The following is a 20,771-nucleotide window of genomic DNA, read 5'->3' on the forward strand; positions in this document are numbered from 1 at the left end:
TTTTTCTTAAAAGGGCTTTCCATATTTCAACACTTTTTAGTAAAATCTCAATCTTTTAAACTTTTTTTTTCGTCGGAAAAGCGCGAACATCCCACGGCCGCGCGTCTAATTGAAAAGCGGGACAGATAATTGAATAAAAAGCGCCGAGCTTGCGACCGCAGCCGAGACTTTAGCGCGTAATTACACCGGCGCGCTGATTGGGTTCCAAAAACTGCGGCGGCCGAGAGCTTTGATGGGGGGTGGGGTGGGGGTGGAGTGGGGGGTGGGTGGTGGAGTGGGTGGGTGGCGTGGGTGGGTGGCACGCCGGGAGATCGAGAGGGCGCGCCCGCACTAATTCCCCCGTCGTTAAAGCCACACGTCCTCGTCCAAGTTCATTGGGTGGAGCGGCGTTTCGTTGTTATTGTTGTTTTTGATGCCCTTTCACTTTTCAGAATTAACGCCGCTCAATACTCTTGCTGCTTGCTGCTGCTGTGACATTTTCGCTTACGGGTAACCCCCCCCACCAACCCATTATGACTCCATTATCCAATTTGGAGCGGAGTGCAACAAACGGCCTAATTGGCCACGTCGCGCGGTACAGGATTTGTACGCCGGAATGTGATTATCATCATCTCCAGATGGCTGCACTTTGCCACAAAACAAGCTCTGAGCCATCTGCTTCCCTTTAGAGCGTGTTGGCCGTGTAGGGGGGGGGGGGGCAAGGGGGGTGAAGCAGTGAAGGCCGTCACTGCCGCCTCTTGATACTCGTCGATTACACCAACAAAAATATCCTACAAAGACAAAGACAAAGATAAAGATCCCCCCCCGTATAGGCTTAACATACTGTTGCGGCAAGTGCTGTTCGCGAGTACCTATGAAGGCCGGAATTGCACGAGGGGGTGAGTAGCTAGCACCACGCCCGGCCGCCTTTGTCTCCCTAGTGGCGACGTTTACACACCGATCCAGGTACTGATTTGAGGCTGAGTCAACCTAGGGGAGGAGGCCCAGGACCGGTTCATAAAATCGTCACTGGTATTGGCCGTGAGCAGGAATCGAACTCAGGACGCCGGGTTCCGAACACAATGCGCTAACCGCTACAACCACCACCACCACCTATCCCACTGCCACTCGCACGCACCATGCGGCTTCTATCCCAACAACCCAACACTCTTGGTCTTCATGCCCCTCATTGTTAAACCTCAAACGCTTTACAGCCAAGGCCAACAGCGTTTATGCATTTGGTAGTCAGCATTGGACGACTCGCCCCTGCCAGAGGATTGCAGAATGTTCACCACTTGCTCATGGCTGTAAGCCGATAAGCACCTCCTTAATGCTCGGTAATTATTGTAAAGACGATTTGATGCGAACAAAAGTAAATTACAAAGCGGTGTTGCTACGAGGCACTTATCCTCTTAAAAACTGGCCAAATTGATTCAAGTACTGCATTGGCTAAAACTTGGGAGACACAAACCAGAGCAAAGATGAAGACTTGCGAATCCCGATGTAAAGCTTTCGTGACTGCAGGGATTCATCTTCTTGGTTCTTTCGGTAAAGTCACGTAGAAGGGAAGTAATAAAATAATAAAAATAAAACATAATAAAATAATTATTATAATATATTATTATATTATTTTATTATGTTTTATTTATATTATTATAATATATTATTTTATTATGTTTTATTTTTATTATTTTATTACTTCCCTTCTACGTGACTTTACCGAAAGAACGAAGAAGATGACTTGCGAATTCGCTTCGCCCCGATGGCTTTCCCGTCGGCTTCTGTACTGGCTGTTGACTTCCGAAGATAACTCCCGAGTTTGCACTTTAGTACGGCCATGCACATTGATTTATTTGTTAAAATAGCTATTTTTATTTGTATGATGCCTCTCATTGCATTGCTACAATGACCATTGTGATCAAATGCGTCTACCACTTGACTCAAAAGCTTTCGTGACTGCAGGAATTCATATTATTGGGTCTTTCGGTAAAGTCACGTACATAGGAAATAATAAACATGATCAAATACAATTCTCACGACGTTTCGGCCGTCCTCAGGTGAAGAACAGGGCTGTCGGAAAGACAGCGTCCGAATGGCAGTCTTTCCGACAGACCTGTTCTTCACCTGAGGACGGCTGCTTGCGTTGTGGCCGAAACGTCGTGAGAATTGTATTTTGTTATATTTGTATTATTTCCCTTCTACGTGACTTTACCGAAAGAACCAAGAAGATGAATCCCTGCAGTCACGAAAGCTTTAAATCGAAATTTCCCGTAGATAGGTTCACCTATGAACTTTACCGAAAGACCCAAGAATATGAGTGTACCACCACATCATGGAAAGGCAAGAGCGGTCGTGTAGCACTGACAAACTGCAGAGCTCACGTCAAGATTGTTCGCTGCACGTTCACATTGTTTCAAAAGATCGTGAGCCAGTGAACCCGGGGAGCGGCCACGCACACCGCCATTGGGGTTCCGTTTTATTCTCGAAAAACATCTGCACAAGATGCGTCGCACTGTGCCTCTCGGTCCACACGGTTGCAGAAGCGTGTTGTCCGTCCTCCGCGGTTCCCCGCTGCTCATGAGTGGTTCTCTCTCGAGCATCACTCATCCTCGAAGCAGCAGCAGCGGCGGCGGCTTTTGGCTGCAGACTTCGAACAAAGGCGGTGGCCACCGCATCGCACGGCGCTTTCAGATGCGCTCCTGCGGCCGTCTGGAACGCTCTTCCTTCCGATATTAGGAAGCCATTGGAGCTATGATGCACTTCTACATCTGGACTGAAAACGCATTTCTTTGGAACTGCTTTGTGTGTTTAGCTTGTAGTCCCACCACCGCACGTGATTATCACGGCTGGCTATGCACGGTGCAAAAGAAGTTCAACATTCATACCTCCAGCAGGCATACTTAACGTCAACATTAACACTCGATGCGAATGAGGGGGGGGGGGGGGACTTCTCCAAGATGCCTACCCGACACCATCCCACAATTGCACTAGGTTGCACAATGTAGACCGGACCTCACCATGGGAATGTGGAGTGGCCACCACGTGCTCTGCGCTCATTTGACTGGAGGGACAATGACGGACTTTGTTCAACGAGGCAGGAAGAGAGTTGACATTCCCCGTGTATTTTTGTAAAATAGATACCCCATTTGACAAAGCAAACTTTTGAACAGGAATAATAAAGTAGGGACTATTATCTTTACATCTTCGCTGTAGGAAGTAACACAAATTGGATTTGACATCCACCCACTCTGTGATAAAGAACAATAAATGTAAATTATTGCATTCCAAAACCACCATTAAGCATGACACGCAAGTCTTGAAAGAAAAACAACTTTGTGAAATCTGAATTTATTTATTTTCAACTGTAAAAAAGAAACACATCTAATATCAATTTCTTGACTTTTTAAACATTAAATAAAGCACTGCCAGACAAAGCGACGTTCAGTGGGACTGGGCCCCATCTGTCAAAACACCCCGTGACATTTCCACTTATCTGCCCAGTGTCTCTGCAGTGCGCGTCTACCCGGTGTGATAATGCAACATTAGCAGTGCACTCAAATGCCACGTTATCTGCACCGAGTAATGTTTGGTTAATTCATTACATATGTATTTGAACGTTGTCGCCACGTGTCCACCCCCAACGCCTTGTCTCCCGAGCCGTGCTTTTCAAACCTCGTACCGCGCACCACTGCCATGAACGACACGCACGCCTGTGTCTTGAAATCTCGGTTGATCGCTGGTTTGATTTTAGTAAATCGTCCCGGCATGGAAAATGAAACCGTGGGCGTCTCAGTCCCCACACCTCTGTGAACCCAGCTGCACAACGTGAGTAAAGTGACCATTGGAACTTCATTTGCCAGTAAAAAATATAATTGTTTTTTTACCCTTCTCGCTGGCAACAAAACGGACACCTTTTTTGTTTGCATTATGACTGCAGGTATTGTGGTCTATGCAAACATGACTCCTTGTAAAAAAAGGTGTCAGTTTTGTTGCCAGCTACAAGGGTAAACAAGTAAACCCGTAAAAACAAAGTTTTTCACTATAAATCCTTTATATGCGTGGCGGCTAGAGTCTTCTCGTCCTCTGGCTTGAGATGGCTGCCACCTATGGGTCAGATGATTGTCTGCCAGTATTAAGCAATTGGTAATTAAATATTTAATTTGTTTTCCCTAATTGTCTCGCACAACGAGTCTGTGTGCAAAATGTCAGCTCGATTGGATCACGGAAAGTGGGTTAAAAAACGACCGAAAGATTTGCACGGTCGTAAGCAAGCAAGCAAGCACGCAAGCAAGCAAGCGAACTTAATATAAAGGATTTAAAAAAAACTATTATCGTGAGTAGAGTCTTGAAGGGCGCTTTCCACAGTGAATGAGCAAACAACTGCATGGCCTCAAGTGGTCCAACAAAGGGACCCCTCCTCCTCGATCGTTGTCGGGATGGTCACGAGGATCTTGTTTATTTAAAATTCAACAGCCAGAATAGGCGAGCACACGCGATGAGCGAGTTTCAAATGCCTGTCAATTCAGCTCATTGTTTCTTTATGGGAGGTGGAGGGAGGGAGGGGGTATGTCAGTCAAACTGAGTGACACCGTAAACAATGGTCTGTACCGAGTCGCACGAGAGGAACATCGCACGGCAGATGCGGCTGACCATCTGGTACAGCGTTAGACAAGAGCCCAGAGTGCACACGAGTCTGAAGCCTCCCCCCCCCCCCCCCCCGCACGACTCTATACATGTCAACGCATGGACGACGACGATGTAACGCCACTGCACTCAACGGAGATCATTCAGGTATTCGCGAAGCTACTCGTGAAGCCGTCCACTGCTCTCGCCCACCAAGCTCTACAGAAACGTTTCGCTTGATCAACTCACCCGAAGCGCAAAGTCAACAGTTGCTGTATTTTTAGATCATTTATATTAAGTTCACTTGCTTGCGCGCTTACGACCGTGCAAATATTTCGGTCGTTTTTTAACCCACTTCCCGTGATCCAATCGAGCTGACATTTTGCAGACTCGTTGTGCGTGACAATTTATTTTCGTGAAAATTTTTGTTCCAAAATGTTACACTTTTTAGGAAAAAATAAATTATATTTAATTACCAATTGCTTAATGGTGGCAGGCAATCATCTGACCCATAGGTGGCAGCCATCTCAAGCCAGAGGACGAGAGGACTCTAGCCGCCACGCATATAAAGGATTTACAGCGTACAGTATAGTGAAAAACTTTGTTTTCACGGGTTAATTTTTTTAGACTGGGTTGTTGCCCTGGTAATGTCATCACCACCGGCTCAGGAGCGACACTGTTGGAACTTCTTTTGCACCGAACACTTTGCCAACCGTGCTAATCGGACGACGGAGACGCGCAGTAGCCTATGCTCCTTAGCTCATGTCACAAACTATTTTGTACATGCATTCCATTGACTCGCGGATTGTCCATAGTACGTGCAACGCACCCAACATCGGACCGCAGGCTTCAAGTTTGCAGCGCTTGGGGTGGGCGATCACTGTGCGCGAACAGGTTGCGATCGGGCGACGTGGCAGGCTCGGCATGAGGATGGAGCGGCACAATCTATCTCTGCATTGCACTTCCACGCTCTCACTTCTTGTCCGTGCATTCGCGACGCTGCACCGAACCAGTGAAGTATGGTCAAAACACCGCCGAGGGAGTCTGCAGCGGGCCCCCATCCAGCAAACTGGAGTTGTCCGTGTGCACATTACTCGGTTAAATGTTTTATTGCCGTAGGGTTGCGAGATGGCGGGGAGAGAGGGGGGGAGAGTCAGCATTGCTCACCAAAAAAAAGCTTAATATAGAATGATGTTCAAACAAACACACCATTACTTTCATCTAAAGTTTATTTTACATTAGACTTTACTCTCCAGCATAAATAAACGGAATTCCTGCATAAATAAATTGCATTGCATGGTTTGGATTTTGTTAACCTGACAGTGCATCTGTTAAGCTTACTCCTGGACTTATTTATAGCGGCACCCTCGTGAAGGCCTACACTGCAGTTCGACTTTGTATAAAATAGAGAAACTCTTTCATTTGTATGGAACATTAAGTGGCCTTCTGTGCCGATACACAGCATGCGTTGTGTACCAAGTACGCAAGCACCCATTACACTGGTCAACAAAAAAATTCTGGCCTGGACTTTTGCAGCTGTTTTAGACTAATTTCAGGGTGCTGATTCCAAATCTGATCTCAGATTTGCTCTATCACATCTCATTTTCATGCTATCGGCATACCTCATTTTCACTGATTTTACCCGAAATTAACTCGGTCATTTATGATTGCAAGTTGTTGCGAGTCAGTGACTGCTTTAGTGTTAAAATATGGTGCTGTATTTTTAGGAGTGTTTATAGTATCATTTTATGTAGATATCCACATTTATTTAATATTTTTCTTCTGCAGTTTTTATGGAAAATGCAATATTTGATATCTCAAAAACCTGATGTGATAGACAAAAACTGATGCCAGATTTGGAATCAGCACCTCAAAATTACCTTGAAACCGTTGGAATACCTTATGCCAGAAAAAGTGTGTTGACCAGTGTTATCGTAATAAATCGGTTATTGAACCAAACGCATGCCCCGGGATACGCACGAGGGGCATAAAATCGCAGCGTCTCGCCAGAACTCTCAACGGATACGCGACATCGCCACGCGCAGAAACAATACGGCGCTTGTGAGCGGCAGCGTTTCACCATCTCGCAACACTAAACCATTGAGGCAGTGTTAGGGGAAGATTTATTCCATTGTCCACATTCATGTGAATTGCCCCTTCATGGTTCCGTGCCACTGTTGAGCAGCACTACACTGGTAACATGTGTGTTGGGTCTCACCAATGACAGAAATTGCATGAAAAACAGAGCGTGCACTATAGCCTCTTTGGGAAATCCCAGGACCCAACCACTCGGAATGCACCATCATCACATTCACAAGTCTCTTATATCCTGGTGCACAACTTTGACCCGCCGAATTGTGGAACGAGTTATCTACATAACTCGGTCCATAAATAAATCTAAGAGTGCACAAGTGTTCGAAAATAAAGCGACCATGTGAGGCTCCATGTGGATTGTAACAGCACTGGCTTGTATGGGGTCAGTATCTGGGAGAACAAAACTGTGTTTCTCCACACAATTTGCACCCCCTGTAACGTTGCTGTGTCCTGCGCTCTGATAAGCTCAGGGTACAAACGGTGCACACGCACGGCATTCATCCGCGGGTCACCAACCCTGGCTCCCGTCTGGGCAGGAGTTCAAGCGGCCGTAAGAGATCTGCGGAAGCACAAACTACAGCCACACGCTCACGATTAAACTCGCTTACAGATAAACCAACAATGGAAACCCATGCACCAACATCTCACCTTAAACAAGCCGAATTATGAACTCCCCACAAAAAAAAACAAGTGCGCTTTAGTGCAATACATCTGGGCCGGTTTCTGCTTCCGAAGAATATTCTGCTGGATGCCAACGTGAACGTTGTGAGAAGGGTATTGCACCTATCTGCCGTTCTCTGGCAGCCAAGCCTCGGCCCATTCTCCCCCGCACCAAGCGGAGCTGCTCTATCTGCACGCGGTGCGGTCCGGCTCATGGGAGAAGAGCGCCGGCCAATTCTCTGTGCAGAAGCGGTAACTCCCAATTGCGGGCACCCCCCACAATCATCGCAATCAGAAGGGGCCCCATCCCAAAATATCGGAGGGTTGATGTGCACGCGCGACACTCTCCACCATTCATTCACGATCTGCAGTCTCTTTCGAGCGTCGTCCAGTCCAGCTGCTTGCAATGTCGCGCCAAAAGCCACTGATCAGTGTTGATGCGGCCAACAATGAAGCGCATATGCAATTTATGATTCATCGCGTGTTTTCTCCCTTTGCAATTCTGGTTTGCTCTAAGTTTAGTCGCCATAACAGACCTCCAATTCATGCTGTACGTCGGCAAACACACCAGCAGTGTATTGGAAATACAATTTGACTCGCTATTACGGAAAACCTTATTTGCTCAGTGGACAAGGAAAATGTAGCCAAACAACAAAATGCCTGGCCCAAGCAAGGCAAATAACCACACACTTACAATTACGGTTGTGCAATTTCCTGATTCCATCTTTGGTGGTTTTAGGATCTTTATAGTTTCATTTTTGCCCGTGACAAAAAATCACTGGTCAGTTTTGTTCCCCCTGAAGCAAATCAGGCTTCAGCTTGGGTTATTTACTACTTTGATGGGTGACCACGAGGCTTGGTACTGTAGGCGTTTTAATGCAAACCCGCCAGATGACAGGACCATTAACCCCTCACACGTGTGGGTTTTATCCACGTTCTCCTGTTCTTCAAACGCAAGAGACCAAACACTAATTAATGTCATGGACCTTCAAGTCTCAGTGAAGATTTCTTTGGTAAATAATTGGCATTATTATCAAGGAACCGTAGAGGATTTTTTGTATAAAAAGTCGCAACTACTGCATAACAGTGTTGTTTGTAATTAAGCCTTAATAAACGAGTTGACTTTCTGAGTAGCTGATGTCAAGTACTGTTAATTAAAACGTATAAACGTATTCCCCTAGCAAAGAACACGTTTGCGCCCTCGTTGTTCATACCCAAGAACATTAAACAGACATTGCTTAAACCATCATACAATGTTAAAATTACACGCATTGAAACAAGACGCGACACCGTCTGGCACTTTATTAAATCCAAAAAAAGCATGTTAAATTAATCACCACAAGCACGTTTCTAACACAATAAGCTCGCATAACATCAATTCATTTCAATAGTGCAAAGCGAGGCTCCCTCAATAATTAGCAAGAGACGTGCAATTGATTTCTTCATCCAAATCCATTCTCTACGCTCAAGAGAAACACGTTTAATCGTGCAAATTATATGCTTAGTTTTTAAACTAACGGAGCAAACGAGACCGCCTAAAGACGTGCAGTAAAAAGATCCGATAGGGATAAATCACGCGCATCAAGGGAGTTCAGATTCACAAATTCACATTGATTGAAGCTCACAATCACACGGATCCAGGTCACGCTTGCAAATGCGATCTGGTTCACCAAAATAATCTTAAAAATTGGATGGAGGGGAAAAAGTACGACTCCTTTTTAAGGATGGCTTTCTAATTTAACAGCATCCAGCCTCATTTGTTTAACAACCCTAACTGCACATTAGACATTGAAAGTAAAAACCCGGGCATGAGTTTAAGTTAATTTTGTTTAACCAAGCGAGGACCCAATAAGTCAGGAAAATCTCAATGGCAAGTGATCAGGGTCACCAAAAAGTGACCTTGCATTGAATCCAACGCGGCTACCAAGAAGCACTTCCCAGGAAGCTGCGAGGCTGATGGAATGTGTAAACTATACTGTGTGTGCGCGCACGTGGTCGTACGTGGGTCAGAGGTCGCAAACGGGTTTTGATTCCGTACCCGTACCCGGCCGCACCAGGGTCGCAAACGGGTACCCGTACCCGGCCGTACCCGTACCCTGCCCGTACCCGGCTGGGTACGGGTAGGGTACGGGTATCGGGTACCTGATTGCGACCTCTGGGATGAAGCCATGTTGCAGGCGCGGGTGAGTTGATTCTAGGAACTTGAATTGTGAGAAGAGACAAGACGTTGGGAAATGAGTGACAAACGGTTACTCACCAGTGTCTCATGGTCTACCCGTACCCGGCCGCACCAGGGTCGCAAACGGGTACCCGTACCCGGCCGGGTACGGGTAGCCGGGTATCAGGTAGGGTACGGGTATCGGGTACCCGGTTGCGCCATCTGACATGAGTGCTCATCTTGGATTGAACGAGAACGGCTCGACAAATTGCGGTACACGAACGCCACCTAGCGAATATCTCCGGGCACGTTTTAATCAGTGCAACAAACAATACAAAGTACTCTTTGGTGTTTTCGGTAAAGTCACGTAGGTTAAAAAATAAAACAAATAAATTAAATCACGTTTGAGGCAACACAAGCCTCCGTCTTCAGGTGGAACCGTCACAGCAAAATTACTGTATCAAGTTGAGAGCTTTGTGGTTTTTTTAACCTACGTGACTTTACCAAAAAAACCAAAGAGTATGGATCCTTACAGTAACGAAAGCTTCAAATCTAAAACAAAGTAACGTATCAGACGTTCTGCACGAACGAGACAAACCAGCAGAGACATCGTGAGGGTCACTACAATGGGCACTCGAGGAAAAATTGAAAACCAGCGTTGCCAAAAAAACGCTCGCAGAGACGGCTCCGCTTGACATTGGCTTTGATGGCACCATCGCATATTGAGAGTCGGGGGGCTCGTGCGGGCCGCGTCAAGATGGGTCGAGACTGACAACCATTGATCGATCGGGCAAGCCAAAGGAAGAGGGGAACGCCGTCAACATGGGCCGTAAACTAATCTGAGAGAAAGGAATGGTGCACGACGTTGACGCGTGGGAGGCCATCCTTGGTTGTCTAATGTGGGCTCTTAAGGGACAAATGCAGGGCACTTCGGCCGTGGAGATGGAGCAATGGGGGGGGAGGAAGGTCGCTTGTGGTCGCTAGTTGACACCAGGGCCTTGGCAACCTTTCCAAGAAGAGAGCAGAGACCCACTTCGTTGGGTTTTTTTTTCAACGGTTAAGATAATTGGTTTTTTACCCTTCCATCTGGCAACAAAACTGACACCTTTTTTACAAGGAGTCATGTTTGCATAGACCACAATACCTGCAGTCATAATGCAAACAAAAACATACCTCTGATAATGTATGCACTGTCCTTGAAGTTGATTGGTCCACACCCGAGACAGCTTTCCTTAGAGCCTGCAGGTATTGTGGTCTATGCAAACATGACTCCTTGTAAAAAAAAGTGTCAGTTTTGTTGCCAGATAGAAGGGTAAAAAACCAATTATATTTTTTACTGGCAAATGAGGTTCAAATGGTTTTATTTAACTTCACTTGTGCTTGTCGTGGTCTAATCTTGTAATCAAAAGTTAGTCTACTTTCTGTTGATCAGTCAATTCCAAAAAATTAAATGGCTTTTAGTCAAAGTTTTACTTAACTTGACTATTGTGAGGTGGTCAAATCTTGTAATCTAAATTTTGTCCACTTGGCGTTGTCCAATCAATCCCTAATTTTGCACACGTACTCAGATCCGGTGACAATGCAAGCCTGTATTAAAGTCGACATCAAATAATCAATTAATTGCCTCCTTTCAAGCAATTACAATATTTTCATGGACGGCATATTAATTATATTTTTGTGTAGGTCAAAAACGCCGCGGTCCCTAAACTGTGGAATCGGCTTGCACAGAAAGCAGACGCTGCGTCTCTTGTAATTAAGTTGTCGCCCATTTCCCGTTCAATCGAGTTATTTACTTTTTAGAACACTTCTAAATAGAACCGTTGCTTGAAAAAAAACCTTTTTTAAGGAGTTTATTCAACTTCACTTGTGTTTGTAGTGGTAAAATCTTGTAATCAAAAGTTAGTCTACTTCCTGTTGTCAAATTCAAAATTTTGCACACGTACTCAGATCCGTTTACAATGCATTGCCTGTATGGAAATCGAAATCAATTAATCAATTACTGTAATTGCCTCCATTCAAGCAATTTCAATTTTTGTATGGACGCCTTATTAATTATTTATATATTTGTGTGTAGGTCAAAAACGCCGCGGTCCCTAAACTGTGTAATCGGCTCGCACAGAACGCAGGCGCCGCGTGTCTCAGGCGCCATTGACGAACTTCTGGACCGCGAGTTAAACGAAGTTGTTTATAAAACCGTTGCTTTTATAAAACTTAAGTTTATTTCCATCTTTTGATCAAAATAGTTAAAGAGCCGCATCACAGACACGCAAGCGCGCTGAGCTAATGGGTATACGTACACAGAAACATATACACAGCAGATAAACACATTCTGACAATACAATTTTCTCGTACAGTCTGTCACCAAGACATTCCGTAGTGACCTATTCCCCGACATTTAATCAATTACATTAAAGTTAATTTATATTTAACATTCACTTTTTTTAGTTCATCTTGAGGGGTGGGGGGGGGGAGGAGCCATAGGCCCGCATGCGACTATGGAGCCGCAGCTGCGCTCGGTGATTACACGGCGGATGGGGGTGGGTGGGTGTGTGAAGGGCCTTCATCCAGCAGTGGATTGACCACGGCTCACAGCGAACACATGGCCAGCCATCGGTGTAAAAGGCCTACACCGATCCGCTCTACCAAATGTAACGTGCACCACCGTAACATGCGGTCCACAATGTTACGCACGCGGTTATGTATACGGCTTTTAAAAAAATAAACTACGACGTGAGGATCGTAGTTGTAAGAAAAATGAGAGTACGCGATTGTAATTGTTTTTTAAACTAAAAAATGTCAAATTTGCTGCCCTGTAACAACACCAACTCAACTCACCTGCCGCCAATTTTAACAATGGGCGCCTCGTTGCTGCCTCCTCTTATAAGTCCGTTGCGATCACGTGATGCGCCCGACCTCACATTTGATTGGCTGAGGCCATTTTAAATAATGTACCGTGACGTCATTTAACGTCTCTGTTGCGCGTCCACTATTGACGTCATGTGACTAGAAATAGGCGCTCAACCGTGATTGGTCAAACCACCAACCACTTTCCTCCCACGTGTCGCGCGCGCGCCCCGTGACAGTTGATATGACGTCGGTGTAACTGATAATAATGAATAGGGGGAGAGGGGGAAGGATCAATTACGTCACACCCCTCAACTCAACCAATCCACGTTGTAGGGGTGTGCACGGGTGGGGGGGGGGTACCGGTTGCGCAATCATCCAAACCGCCACGTGACTCCTCGCATCGATCGGTTGAATTCCCTTCAATGGACAAGCGTAGAGACGCGGTGGCTTAAGCGCGCTAGAGAATTAAAACCCGTGGCGTTTCTCCGATTCGTCCGTCTCTTTCGTCGGCTCCGTCCCACGATCGAGAGAGAGGAGCCGACGTTGTTTGTAGCTCGCCATGGCGGTGGGGTCATGGCAGGCTCACTGGCAGCTGTCGCCGCCGCTGCTGCTGGTAGCGGTGGTGGTGGTGGTGCTGATGTCGGCAGCCCAAGCGATTCCGCAAGCGCCCGAGTCGGACCTCACTTTCTCGCTGGCCCCCGGGCACAGAGAGTGCTTCTACCAGCCCGTGAAACCCGGGGCCGTGGTGGAGATTGAGTACCAGGTGACCCCGAGGGGACGCGGCGTGGCATGGGGACACCTTTGGGTCACATCACGGTCAAGTCATGGGCCAAATCTACGAACCAAATTGAGGGCAACTTTTGGCGAGATATTTTGTGCTTACGTGGGAATTCAAGGTTGGAGTGAAATTCTGTGCAACTTTGGTCTCTTTCTGAAGTTTTGAACATTGTTATCCAGTTTTCGGATTAACCTTTGGTAAAAAAAATAACATTGGGCTCGGTTGAAGATCTGTTTATGGACTAACTGTGGTCTGTTATATGTTTGAATATTGGTCCCGATTTGGGGGGGTAAGATTGAGGATAACTTTGGTCTCAACTTGTGGACTGTGTTTCGAACATTGGCCCCCAAGTAGAGGCTCAAATTGTCATCAGCTTTGGTGTTTTGCTCATGTTATGGAGGTTGGGCCAGATTTAGAATGACTTTGAACAACTTTGGTCTCAACTTCGATACATATTTTGAACACTGGCCCAGGTTTAAAAGGTCGCTTGAACATCGTCAACATTGAGTCAGAATGTTGGCTACGTACGGTGCGAAGGAAGTTCACTATACAGTACATTCTTTGAATAATGCATCAATTTCTGCCAACAGTGACTTGACTTTAAGTAAAATTTCTGGCCACCTTTCGTCTTCACATTGGACACCTGCCATGCTGATGACCCCCCCACACCTGTCCTCTCTGGCGATGTTCTCGCTGCCGTGGTGTGGACAGGTCATCGATGGCGGGGAGCTTGACGTGGACTTCACGGTCACGGCGCCCTCCGGAACCGTTCTCTTGGCCGAACACCGCCAGGGAGACGGGGTCCACAGGTGTCCTTTGTAAAATGTTTGCTTTTGATCAAGTTGTATATTCCGCGTCCATCTCTTCCTAAGAGGTCATTGAACACGGTCAACATTTCGAAAGGCTACACGAGGAGCAGTTGGTTATTTTTTCTCAGCGGTTGTTAGCGTGGTTGGCATGGGCCCCAGGATAATATACTGGTAGTAACCTCCTGGTTACACCAGCCCACAGGGGATTATTGTGTCCGTCGTGCAGGGAGGGGCTGGGTGGGAGAGGAGGGTGGGGAGGGGCTGGGTGGAGAGGGGCTGGTCACCCCGAGGTGCCCTTATAAAACTCATCGTTTAACCTACTCACGCCGGCTGGTGCCCGCCCTCACAGTCGGGCATATTTGCGGAATACACCACGCCGCCGTTGACCCTGGCCATTGACCGAGCAACCCAACGTTCCTACCAGCTCCCTCCGCAGGAATGTGTTTAAAATGAGGCCAACCCTGTCCCAATTTTCTCCCTGATAGTTTTTCTTAGTTACCGGATAAGGCCCACTGCGCTACGTAGCTCTTTTTCAGAAGCGACCTGGCCACAAATGATAGCTCAGCGAAGTGGCCCATCGCGTGAAAATGCATAGCAGCCGAATACTGTAAACGCACGTTGATTCTAAATGTGAAGGGACACTTGGAACTTGGGCCCTTCTGATGCAAGGGCCCCAGTGCGGTGACACAGCCTGCACACTCGATAGCTACGCCACAGCTTTATTATTTATTATCGCTCCACCTCACTCCTGAAAGTGTTCATGAAAAATGTTATTCTTGGACGAAGAGTTTTTATTAGCATTTAGTGCCTTATAAAAGCAAATATTAAGCTTAATACCCTGCCCTGCCTTTGCTCACGGTGTGTATGCTGTTAAAGTTGATAATGTTAACCAGTCTCATAATGAGTGGCTCATTAAAGTGAATCTGCATAGATCTGTGCATGCTAATTGGGGATCTCATTGGGCTAATCATTGTGAGCCTCCAGTACTTAGGACACAAGCAGTGTGGTGAGTGCCATTCCATAGAAAGCCACTGATAGTACTTAGCCAATTATACCATAGAGGCTATTGAAACAAAGAGACAGTGATTGGAAGATTTACAGACCCATGATAAGTTGTACATTGTAATAAATGGACAAGCGTCTGTTTCACGGCTTAATATTAACATTACTATAATCCATTAGTATTTGTTTAAGTGCCTGCTTAAACAAATAGGAGTTTATTTTAAGCCTGTCTGAACAAATACTGTTGGAAAACATTGGTCAAGAAGACCTTTAGTTTCAAGTTTCACGTTTCTTTTTTTACCAGTTGAAAATTCAAGGCAACAGGATTGTCTTAGTAAAGTGAGCTGGGTTACCAAGATGACTTGGGTTGCTAGAGCATCGTGCGATTTTTATTCGTGTTGTTAAACCTTTTATCACCCACAGTCCACAGTTGGTTGAATTATAGTTTAAACAGACTTCAAACCAACCAGTCACTCAAATTGTGCTGAGCCAAGTGCACAAAATGGGAATACCACATTTTGTACGCTCTCCAAATAAGCTGTAAATCGCTAATGCATTATCTACATGCTCTTTCTGTTCGTAACAGAGGGTACCAGTAATTATTGTAAAGATGATTGGGTAGAAAATATAACTTCAGTAAAAAGTTGTGTTATTAGGAACCTGCCCAAGATTAAACCGGCCAAATTTATCAAAAGGTTCGTCCTGACTTGGGGAGTAAAACAATCGCTTAAAGGGTCGACCAAGGTGATAACGTCACAATGCTTTGCCTCCCTTCCCGATGATCGCATGTGACGTCAGCTCATTGTGCGACTCGGAAGCTGTCGTTACTATTGCGAATTAAATACTCGACGACAAACGCATGTTGGAAAGCGTCACGGAATCCATGCTCGCGAACGATAATTCTGTTTTGTTTTTCTCCCGTTGACAGCGTAGACGTCAAGGAGGAGGGAGACTATGAGATTTGCTTCGACAACAGTTTCAGCCACATCTCGGAGAAGCTGATCTTCTTTGAGATCCTGCTCGACCACATGCAACCCGAGGAGGAACGGCCCGAGTGGATGGACGCCATCTCAGCCGACCACCTCATCGGCATGAAGCTGGAGGACCTGCAGGTGCGACCGGGCAGGGCAGCTCTGAACGTTCTGTACACGTACAAGTCACTCTGGCTGCGGAAGACATGGTGGTGATAATGGTGAAATCAAGAGCTGTTGGAGATCTTTAAAATATCTCCCATCTTCTTGGTTCTTTCGGTAAAGTCACGTAGAAGGGAAGTAATAAAATAATAAAAATAAAACATAATAAAATAATTCTCATGACGTTTCGGCCACAACACAAGCGGCCGTCCTCAGGTGAAGACGCTCCAAGCCTGGGGTTGTCATTCAGACTCTGTCTTTTCGACAGACCTGTTATTCACCTGAGGACGGCTGCTTGCGTTGTGGCCGAAACGTCGTGAGAATTATTTTATTATGTTTTCTTTTTATTATTGTATTATTTCCCTTCTACGTGACTCTACCGAAAGAACCAAGAAGATGAATCCCTGCAGTCACGAAAGCTTTAAATCGAAATTTAACGGTCGCTTGTGTTGCCCAGCACCGCCACTAACAGCTCGCCCCGCGTTCCCTCCGCAGGAGTCTCTGAACAGCGTGAAGGCTCGACTCGCGCGGAGCCACCAGATCCAGACGGTGCTGCGTGCGTTCGAGGCGCGCGACCGCAATCTGCAGGAGAGTAACCTGTCGCGCGTGAACCTGTGGTCGGCGGCCAGCGTGCTGGCGCTCATGGGAGTCTCGGCGCTGCAGGTCTACCTCGTGCGCAGCCTCTTCGAAGCCAGGCAGCGGGTGCACACGTAGCGCGGCGCCAGCGGGCGCCCCGCGCAGGTTTTGCCTGTTCGCGGCGGTCGCGTCCTGCGCTATAACCACGCTCGAACGCTCCCGTAACGGCATCCAACGTTCGCTTTTATATAGGTCTATTTAATACGATGATTGTTATTGTTCAACGAGCGAGGTCTGTGAAAGTTAAGGGAATCAACTTTTACTTTGGTGCAGATTGATTAAAATAACCACCGTTTGATTATCCAGGTTAATTTTGGAGGGGTGCCCAGGATAAAACTAAAAAACGAATAATGCAAAAAAATTGCTAAGGGAGGCTATGCAAATGGTTTGTCTTACTACGTAGGATGGGGGTGAAGATATCGAACATGTTGCCCGTTTACTTGCCAACCTGTTTGTGGGCACCGGGGTCACTGACCCTCGATGAGTGAGGGAACGACTCATAATTAATCGAACCGGCGTGTGTAAAGATATCTCATGTATGGGTTTTTTTGCAAGCACTGTTGACCCGCAACTCGGATATTCCACCCACAGATAATTGAGAGTTAACTGTACGTGACAGCGTTATGGGTGTTGGCGTTTGGTAGTGATCGCAAGAGCTCGCAGCCTACACACAGTAGTACAGTTGAAAGAGGACCATTATCTCTCTCGCTCTGTTGAGTGGTCAGCAAGGGTGCCGTTTGACTTCGCCTGGGACCTTAATGCTTCGAGTTTCCAATCCCTGCGGTTGTTGTTCATGCAGGTACACAATTCTTAATATGACTGCCCTAAAAGGAAAATATATATATGGTGTAGGGACGACGTTTTGGGAAAGGGCCCTTCTTCAAGTCCTTTCAAAAGTCAGCTAGTATATTAAATGTTTCCTTTAAGCAATGGGTTATTGACGAATTTGATTAGTTTTTGTTATTTGGGCTTGCTTACCACTGCCAGCGCACATGAAAAATAGAGGATGTTTGTAAAGCTGTAGCGGATGATTTTTAGGTGTTGATTGACATTCACGAACACCCATTATAATTGGCTTGACCTTAGTCATTTGCCCAATCATGAATTTACTCTGCCTGCCACCACTAAGTGCAGTCACTTTGCTTGGCTCCCTTATTATTACAACACTTGCCGCTAATAATGTGTTGCCAAACATGGGTCTAAATGTGTGAGAATTAAGGGGAGTGTGGGATTTTATAACAGGTTAAATCAAATCGAGAGCTGATGGGGTTATTCGTAATTTTGGTACCTTTTTTTATTTCTGGTCTCTAAAAAAACGGTAGGAAGCCTTTCAATGTCACACTGATAATGTCTAGTTTCAATTCCAACACATAGAATTCAGACTTTTCTTATGAGAATATCCACTAAAAGCCCATTGAGATTAATGCATTTTATTCGCAATGGAGATTCTTCTGCATAAACCATAGTTGTGTTGGGGAAGTTATTTATTCGAAAATAGTGGGTACAATTGAAAGGAGAGATTTGCGTAAAAAGACAAAACACGAGAGCTCACGTCTGATAGTGACGGTGACACGGGGTCATTCGACGCGGGGTCATTCGACACAGGGTCATTCGACACAGGGTCATACAGCAAGACCCCGTGTTTTTTTGTAATTCCATGTAAGAGCTACGTGGCTGCTAAATGAGTCGAGCAATACACCAGTGTCGACTGACCATTTTGCAAGAACGTGTAAATACTACTACGCTTGTAATTGGTGACGGTACGTCATTTCACGTGCTTGATGCAGGAGTAGGATTGTGTGCCACTTGTTTTTACATGTCTGTTGTGGTTTTGCAGGGTTAAATGGTATATTTATGAAGGACTGCTTCTAGATAAGTTGGGATTTGCTACTGTTTTGCTGAACAATAGTTGGAAATTGTTCACGCCAGAAGATGTCTTTTTTGCTTAAACAGATGCACAAAAAGCCAGGTAGTTGTGTTTGCATTGTAAGTTGTGCAACGGACTATGCTTCATGTAGCTATGCCATTAGGTATTTGCAGGGAGTGACCAACCGGTAGCGCGTTTGCCCTGATTAATACTGCGGGTATATTAACCGTAAAATACGTGTCTTCTTTCACAGTAAACGTTAAAAGATCCCGTTACGTCATTTGAAAGAGTAGGCCAATGTTTGCCGGCGTCATAGTCCAGAATTCACAAATATGAAAAATAACTCACAAATTACTAAATTGGAATCTACATAGCAATCATCACCCCCTACTCTGAAACTTGTCAGGGCCCTCCTGGAAAACGGAGTCATGAGGCTTTCTGGGTAAACAAGCAGAATAACATTTACAGCCCTTTTACCGTTGCACCGCTGGATGAACATGACCTTTTCACACCATGTCTAGCACAGAGGTAATTTGACCATTCTTCACCAATCTGGTCAGTGCGGATGGGTGAAGGGGTTTGCTCAGGAGCAGTTCAGATATCGGCCGCCACTGATTTTAGCCTTGGTTGGGAAACAGGCTCGGGCCACTGGGTTCACAGAGCAGCGAGCAATTTGCCACTCCGCCGTCAATTTATATATTTACTTGCAAACGTAACGCCTTTCTTGCACTAATCTGTCACTCAAATTTTATTAAGAAAGGTTCACATGTTCCATTGATGAAGCACAAATGGTCAACCAATGCAATGAAACTTACTTGGCCTCATACTGTTAGGTATATTTTCGGTAAAGTCACGTAGGTAAAAAATTACATTTTAAGTTAATAAAAGTAATAATGGAAATGAAATAAAACATAAAATAAAAAATCACGACGTTTCGGAGGCAACACAAGTCTCCGTCATCAGGTGGGCCCGTCACAGCTAAAATTACTGTATCAAGTGAGGAAAATTCCAAAAGACCAGCCCTTAAATACAAGTTAAGGGGGGAGGGGCTTATCTGAATGTGGAATGGAACGTGGGGGTGGTGGGTGGGGCTACAAGAGAAATTGGTCAACGTCGATATGTGCAAGAAAACAATCGGTGTACCTTGGCCTATTTTGGTGAATGGGGAACATTCAAGTCATTTGCATGCTCAAGGTGTGTGTTTAAATTACATGTTTAGAAACGTATTAAATTCACAATCTGGAGTTGATGTACTGCACAGCCATTGTGGAAACATACATTTGCTAAGCATGTCCGTTGAACTTCTTTCGTACCGTACATCGCCAACCGTGCTCATCGGCGATGCGTTTTGTCTGTCACTGATCTGCAGTACCGCACATAGCCAATAAAAACAATACGTCACGTAAAAATCGGTTCGCCTTGAACAAGAGATAAATTATACTTGCCTCAAAATGTGAAGTTTTCTAGTTAAGTAATTAAGCTAAGATAAGCCATTGAATTTAACCGATCTTTGATAGATCTATCTTATTTGCGAAAATATTCTAGTGTGCTGTTTTAATTTTATACAAGTACGGAACTATTGGATATCATGTTGTGAGGTCAGTTTAAGGTTTTGTTAACCTAGGGTTAAATTACTGGACAAAACGTTGCACTCTTTTGAAAGAGGTGTTTGCCTTCCAAGTCTTGAATTGCAAAACCTGTTTTGTATGCACGTTACGGAACTGTTACATTAATGTGGATTCCGTGGACAAAATGACATTTGAAAGTGTTGCCTAATAAAATAAAATGGGCTTGCATAAAACGCCAAGTGTATTTCTTCCTCATTTAGAATAGTGCAAAACAGGGTCTGTGCCTAATAACGTGGCCATCACTTGGCCCAGCAGCCTGTAACACCCATTATGCATAGTGGGCTGCCTATCCAAGCACTATCCAGGCTCAGCGCTGTGAGCATCTGATACCTGATCGGGTGCATTTGGCATAATTTGGTCAGAGGCTAATAACTTGGTAAGACATGTCAAAATTAAGTGTGTGTCTGTGGAATCGGGCGAATAAAGAGGTGCTTCTTCTCTGTATTAAAATTTACAATTTGTCACCAGTGGCCCTTTCAATTATTGTTGAATGAAACACAATTGTGTTTGTCATTCTGGTGACCCAATTCACTCTTCCAGATAAACTGCTCTTTTTA

At 45.5% G+C, this 20,771-nt stretch overlaps 1 protein-coding gene and 1 long non-coding RNA gene across 2 annotated transcripts; one reads left to right on the forward strand and one right to left on the reverse strand.

The window, feature by feature from the left end:
• Positions 1-5,813: 5,813 nt before the first annotated feature.
• LOC133354731 (uncharacterized) lies at positions 5,814-12,339 on the reverse strand. The gene is made up of 2 exons (XR_009756616.1): positions 10,852-12,339; positions 5,814-10,593 (listed from the first exon to the last, which is right to left on the reverse strand). It is a non-coding gene; the product is annotated as an uncharacterized LOC133354731 (long non-coding RNA).
• A 418-nt stretch (positions 12,340-12,757) lies between these two features.
• LOC133354601 (transmembrane emp24 domain-containing protein 1-like) lies at positions 12,758-20,373 on the forward strand. The gene is made up of 4 exons (XM_061571570.1): positions 12,758-13,124; positions 13,851-13,948; positions 15,879-16,062; positions 16,579-20,373. Exons 1-4 carry the CDS (start codon positions 12,921-12,923, stop codon positions 16,795-16,797), a joined length of 705 nt encoding a protein of 234 aa, XP_061427554.1. The 5' UTR covers positions 12,758-12,920; the 3' UTR covers positions 16,798-20,373.
• The last annotated feature ends 398 nt before the right edge of the window (positions 20,374-20,771 follow it).

This window comes from Lethenteron reissneri, chromosome 48, assembly GCF_015708825.2.
Source record: "Lethenteron reissneri isolate LAM-NWPU_2019-01 chromosome 48, ASM1570882v1, whole genome shotgun sequence".
Classification (NCBI taxonomy): Eukaryota; Metazoa; Chordata; class Hyperoartia; order Petromyzontiformes; family Petromyzontidae; genus Lethenteron; species Lethenteron reissneri.